Source organism: Scleropages formosus, chromosome 2 (assembly GCF_900964775.1).
Source record: "Scleropages formosus chromosome 2, fSclFor1.1, whole genome shotgun sequence".
NCBI lineage: Eukaryota > Metazoa > Chordata > Actinopteri > Osteoglossiformes > Osteoglossidae > Scleropages > Scleropages formosus.
The window spans coordinates 8,007,927-8,014,293 of NC_041807.1; the positions used below are offsets into that span (position 1 = coordinate 8,007,927).

Sequence of the window (6,367 nt, forward strand, 5' to 3'; positions counted from 1 at the left end):
CTGAGATGAATTCAAGCCCACATCCCCACCAGAAATGCAGAGCTATCCACTCTGTCACCCATTCCTGCCATCAATTAATAATATGACCAAAAAAAATCTATCCCACACCATTTTAGTGTTCTGTAACACACTTAAAATGCCACGGTTGAAATTACCATGTAACAAGCCGATGGCCAAGCGATTGGTTTAGAATGGACACGCAACGCAGAAGGTAAAAGGGCCTGATATTAAAGATGAATGGTCATTGGCATTTTGGAAATAATACAAAGAGACAGGGAGGTTCCCAGTGTGGGTCCCTGGAACAGCTGTGTGACATGAAAAACCTGGCTGGGAAAGACAGGAGACCCCAGTAGCACAAATCTCTTGTAGTGCCTGTCAGCATTGTGGATGGCTAAGACAAGCAAGGAGTCCCTGTGCTTTACCTCTCAGAACATCTGTGAGAAAAAGAAATGATTGAGCGAAGGAGATCTCTGTTGTCGACTTGCAGTAATTCATTTACAAAAGCCAATATTTTCTCTCAGATTGCTTATAATAATGACAAGCAAGTATGATTTCAAAACAAATTTAATTTATATCAGAGTGTAATGTTGTCACCTTAATGTACCACATTCTTAAGTTATTTTGTAAGCATTCTAAAAGATGCTTTAATAGAGGTCAGCTGTTTTATGCATTTTTTTATGTTTTTGGAAATATTTTCAGTTCCATTTGTGTTCCATGTATCTGTATGTTTTACATACTGAATCTTGATGACAAATTGCATTTCAGTCTACAAAGAATACATAAAAAAGGTTTCTCATTGTTTTATCACTTTATCTTCTCTGTAAAATGTAATTTGTCCTTAAATAGTTCTCGTACAAACTGTACACCCATTGCAGCACTTTTAATCATCCTACTCTGCCAGGTAGCATGAGCACTATGAGCATGGAGACTCAGGCCATTCTTTCCAAGCAAAGAATGTGTAACACATCACAAAAACAGTCTGTGGGAATAACTCTTTATGAAATAGCTGCACCATGGAGTGCTGACCACATGTGGCTGTATTCTTTACCAAGCTTCCAAAATAATAACTTTCCCAAAGAGTTCTATGGCTTCCACAGTTAATTCATAGACTGAACAGACAAAGAACATTTCTGTCTTCAACATGTATCTGTGGCAATATGAAATGTGTAAAAGGTATATGTATACATTTGTTAAATTTAATCATGGTTTTACAGCTTTTAAGGGTAATTAAATTCCTTTGTATTAAAATGTCCCAACATTAGATGTTCTGAACAAAGTATTCACAATCCAGTCGTCTTAATAGTCAGGTATCCAGTATTCACCCATAAAAATAATGAAAATCATTTTTAAATTTTGCATGTGAAATCATATTGGGTTTTTGTCACAAGAAAAAATGGGGCTTTACTGAACCCTCAGTGTATCTAGGAAGTGCCACAGGTAAAGATTGCGAAAACGCTCCTCTGCTTTGCCAGTAGGGGTCGTCTTTTCTCGCTGGGTCCGGTGGCTACAAATGAATGAATATTCACAAATTGAAAAATCATAGCATCCTTTCTGCAAGGGTGCTTTTCAAAGTTATACAGGTTGAGCGACAATTGCAGTTGTATTTGTTGTGTAGGTGGAAAAGGAGTTTACAAGACAAATGATGTTCACTGCCGTGAAGGGGTTAATATAAGAATTAATGTGAGGATGTGAGACTGTTAGGATTAATATGATGGTGTGTTAAAATCCAGGAAAAATAAAAAAAAAAAAACAAACTGAGCAAAAATGACCATTTTAATTAGTCTTAACGTAAACCATTAAAGAAACCTCTCACAACAACGAGTTTTATGGGCAGTTTTTTTACGATTCTACACTATCTTTGCTAAGTAAGTGCAGCGTGTAAAGACCGAAGCGCTTCGCTCGCAGCGTCCCTGCGAACGAGGCCCATCTGCACCGGCAACGACTGACATTTTATCGCGACATTGTGACAATTGTGCAACATCTTCGCGAGCTGCTGGATGCGAAGTTTGAGGGCGCAACGGAAGCTCAAGCAGTGCAGTTTCGCGCCATAACCGCTGAGGGATGATGGAAGTCCAGAGAGAGCGTCCGAAGGCACCTTCTACACCCGGGTGATGCGCGTTTCCAAAACACGCGCCCAATGGGGGACGCGGGGACGCGCCTTCCCCCACTTCATCACCAGCTGGTCTCCGCGAGCAGCTGTTGCTGTGAACGAGAAGAACGTGCAACGCGATGGCAACGAAAACGGGGGGAATCGATGCTGCAAGTGATTTTCGCAAGGCTGCCTGCAGCCGACGACGCGGGTCTTTTGGGGAGGCGAAGAACAAGTACTGACGGATCCACTCGTTGCATTTCCAGCAGCTGCATCTCGGGCGAGGACGAAACAGCCTCCTCTTTCATTTGCTGAATTACTATTATTATGATTATTATTTTTATTTCACTGAGAAGCTTTTGTCTTTGCAGGAGCTGGACCAGGAGGATTGTTAAAGCTGTATTTTGGTAATAAATAAATAAATAAGAAATAATTGAATAAATACAATAGACATATATACTGTATATAATATAGATATATTTTTTCCTATTAAATTCTAACGACCCCGAAACCTTCAGCAGGTGCGATTCTTTTGATTGCAAAGCTCTCGCACCCCTAAAGCTTTCATTGTGCACATTCTACTTCATCACGATCTCCAGCAACATGGAAATGATGCAGAGGTGGGAATTACAACCTGGCTGATCAACATGTTATTTTCCGTCGAGGGGAGAGAGTACAAGGTGCGCTCAGTATTTGCAAAGGTGAGTGTCATCCACACATCAGTGGCATTTTTCACTTATGTTTGTAAAAATGCGAATGTCTCGCGCATGAGCTTGAGAATTAATGCATATATATATGATATATAAATAAAGAATAAAGGGGTGAATATGCTTCTGTAGCAAGATGTCATGAAGATGTTATTGTTGCCAGGACTGGCCTATTGATGCCAGTATTATGATTTTTGTTCATTTTATTGCACAGGTCCCAGCTGTACAGGAGGTTTATTTAAACTAGTTAAGCCTTTTAATGATAGATTGTTATTATAGAGACATTTCACTGATGCTGACAGCACTCTTTCTGTGCGCGTGTGTGTGTGTGTGTGTGTGTGTGTGTGTTTCCTTTCAGCTGCTGTAGGCATCAAAGGAATATAGTTAATGAAAACATCTGATTGAAAGAAGAGCTGGAGACCCTCTGAACGAGCGCAAAATACGATTTTCTTCGTATTTGAAAATTGCCGCTGTTTACAACGAAGAGAAAAGGAGGCATTCGATTATAAATATTATTCTACCCTTTCTTTCGTGCTCTCCAGAAGATTAATCTCACGTGGCATAGCATTGTTTCACGACTGGCTATTCACTCAGAAACACTAACTCTGTTTCAGCAGACATTATTTTAAATGATTAATATGAGAACCACGAAGGCTTCTGTCCGTTTGCACGTATTAGAACGCCTGGCTTGAAAGGGAGGAAAGAAACTTTATCTGCAAGCTTGTAAGCAGCTTCAAGAGGATGTGGCCGCACTGTCGTCCCTCCTGTACTGCTACAGCACCGCATCATCACACGGAAAGTACTTTTCTGCGCGGCTGCACGCTCACTGTAACAGGTGCGCGCTTTTCTCACACTGGAAGGCGTGATGCTGCTCCTAGGTGGCTGGTGTTGTGAGCGGCCCTCCGGCATGTAAATCCACCCGTTCTACCTGTTGCATTTTTGGAGGGACTTCGCAACAAGCGTCACCAAAAAAACAGCACTTTTAATAACATGGAGTTTGCAATGGTGGGTGCGGAAAGCGGCGGGTGCAACAGCCACCTGCCCTACGGATACGCCCAGGCGCGCGCCAGGGAGCGCGAGCGCGAACGGGAGAGGCAGGCGCAGTCGCGCGCGGCGGCTGCTGCTGCTGCGGCGGCGGCGGCGGCGGCTGCCGCGGCCGCCGCGGCTGCAGCCTCCGAAGCAGGATCGGCGGCTGAAACAGCTGTTTCCTGCGCGCATCACACCGTCGGCGCTCACAGCCACCCTCCGCAGCAGCAGCAGCAACAGCAGCAGCAGCAGCAGCAGCAGCACCATCAGTCTCGCGCCGCCTCCTTATCGCGTGCCAGCAGCGGCGGCGCCGCCTCGCGCCCCTCCTCCTCCTCCTCCTCCTCCGCGCAGCAAGTCGCCGAGCAGCAGCAGCAACTTGTCAGAAAGAGGAAGAGGCGCCGGGTCGCAGAGTCGCGTCGGAGAAGTCGTCCGAGCCTCGGCGGAGATTTGCGCCACTCGGAGTTGGCGCTCCTGGGTTCTGAGGAGGACGTAATGATAGAGGAGGAGGACGAGGGCGAGGAGGAGGAAGAGGCAGAGGTAGAAGAGGACCGAACGGAAGAGGAAGAGAACGGCGGACGGGGCACCCAGGAGCCCAGAGGCAAAAGGAAAAGTTTTCTGTCCGCCATGGGTGATGAGGAGGAGACGGTGTCCCTCACAGACAGGCGCCCGCAGTCAGGCTATGAGAGCACTTACGGCGAGCAGGGCTGCTGCGAGCGCGTGGTCATTAATGTGTCTGGCCTGAGGTTCGAGACGCAGCTTAAAACCCTCTTGCAGTTCCCAGACACGCTCCTCGGAGATCCCGACAAGCGCATCAGGTACTTCGACCCGCTGAGGAACGAGTACTTCTTCGACAGGAACCGGCCGAGCTTCGACGCCATCCTCTACTACTACCAGTCTGGCGGCAGGTTGAAGAGACCTGTCAACGTGCCCTTTGACATCTTCTCTGAGGAGGTCAAGTTCTATGAGCTGGGTGAAGAGGCTCTGCTCAAGTTTCGGGAGGATGAGGGCTTTGTCAAGGAGGAAGAGAAGCCTCTGCCAGAAGATGAGTTCAAACGTCAAGTTTGGCTCCTTTTTGAGTACCCTGAGAGCTCGAGCCCAGCCAGGGGCATCGCCGTGGTGTCCGTGCTGGTCATCATCATATCCATCGTTATTTTCTGTCTGGAGACTCTGCCTGAGTTCAGAGATGACAAAGAGTTCTTTAACAGGGGTGTCAACTCCACGCACCCCGACAACGGGTTTACACCTTTCAACGACCCCTTCTTCATCGTGGAGACGGTGTGCATCATTTGGTTCTCCTTCGAGATCATTGTGCGCTTCTTTGCCAGCCCCAGTAAAGCAGCTTTCTTCAAGAACATCATGAACTCAATTGACATTGTGTCTATTCTGCCTTACTTCATCACCCTCGGCACAGATCTTGCCCAACACCAAGGTAACGGACAGCAGGCCATGACCTTTGCAATTCTGAGAATAATTCGACTGGTCCGAGTTTTCCGGATCTTCAAGCTTTCCAGGCACTCCAAGGGTCTGCAGATCCTTGGACACACCCTGCGAGCCAGCATGCGTGAACTTGCCCTGCTCATCTTTTTCCTGGTCATTGGGGTCATACTGTTCTCCAGCGCAGTGTATTTTGCCGAGGCGGACGAACCAACTTCCCAGTTCACCAGCATCCCTGACGCTTTTTGGTGGGCAGTGGTTACCATGACAACGGTTGGGTATGGGGACATGAAACCGATAACAGTTGGGGGTAAAATAGTTGGGTCTCTTTGCGCCATTGCTGGGGTCTTGACCATCGCCCTCCCCGTGCCCGTCATCGTGTCCAACTTCAATTACTTCTACCACAGAGAGACAGACAATGAAGACCAACCGCCAGTGGTGCAAAACACACCTCCTTGTCCTTATTTCCCGGGAAATTTCCTCAAGAAATTCAGGGGTTCACCAGCAGCGTCCTCTGTGGGGGACAAAGCTGAGTACATGGAGATGGAGGAAGGGGTCACTCAATCTTTGTGTGGCCTGGACAAGCAGAGCCCCAACAAAGGAAATGGTACAGAAATAGTGCGGAAAAACAACACGACTCCCAAATCACTTCAAACCGATGTGTGATTGCGAGAACCTGCTGGTAAAGAGGCGCTTTGTCCGTCTCAACACTGTTCACACAGGCCCCGGGTCTAAGGTACAAGAGTTACACACCTAGAATCCAATTATTTTTACATACATTAATGTCAGTTCCGCAGACTTTGATATTCCTTGCACGGATTCCCTTCAAAATATATTATCATATTCCCGCAGAATTAAACTAAAATTATTTTTTGCCACCAGTTAAATGGCACATTTCTAAGCTTGAAGAGAGGATTCCTATTAATACATTAAAACATGCAAAGGCAGTTCAACCAGTTGGAGCAGGCTTTGTTGAAAATAACCAAAATATTTTAGGAGAAAGTTTCTCATATTTCCAGCTCTTGTTTTGTAAGATCTTAAGAACATATATGGCAAAGGCACTTTACAGACTTCTGTGTCACCTGAGAAATAGCTGAAGAAGGGAGAGTTG

The 6,367-nt window shown here is 46.1% G+C and overlaps 1 protein-coding gene across 6 annotated transcripts; it reads left to right on the forward strand.

Moving 5' to 3' along the window:
- Positions 1–3,786: 3,786 nt before the first annotated feature.
- LOC108939292 (potassium voltage-gated channel subfamily A member 1-like) lies at positions 3,787–6,101 on the forward strand. Of its 6 annotated transcripts, none has more exons than XM_029249405.1 (3): positions 3,787–4,020; positions 4,072–4,359; positions 4,390–6,101. In XM_029249405.1, exons 1-3 carry the CDS (start codon positions 3,787–3,789, stop codon positions 5,920–5,922), a joined length of 2,055 nt encoding a protein of 684 aa, XP_029105238.1. In that variant the 3' UTR covers positions 5,923–6,101. The 6 variants fall into 6 exon arrangements, with proteins under 6 accessions (XP_029105238.1, XP_029105241.1, XP_029105228.1 ...); XM_029249408.1 differs by having other exon boundaries at positions 3,787–3,957; positions 4,063–4,353; positions 4,414–6,101; XM_029249395.1 differs by having other exon boundaries at positions 3,787–4,359; positions 4,411–6,101.
- The last annotated feature ends 266 nt before the right edge of the window (positions 6,102–6,367 follow it).

Bases quoted from the DNA above. Each gene is read 5' to 3' on its own strand.
- LOC108939292 (XM_029249392.1), top strand. From the start codon at position 3,787: ATGGAGTTTGCAATGGTGGGTGCGGAAAGCGGCGGGTGCAACAGCCAC. The intron at 4,021-4,065 runs GTCGGCGCTCAC...CAGCAACAGCAG, and splicing joins TTTCCTGCGCGCATCACACC to CAGCAGCAGCAGCAGCAGCA.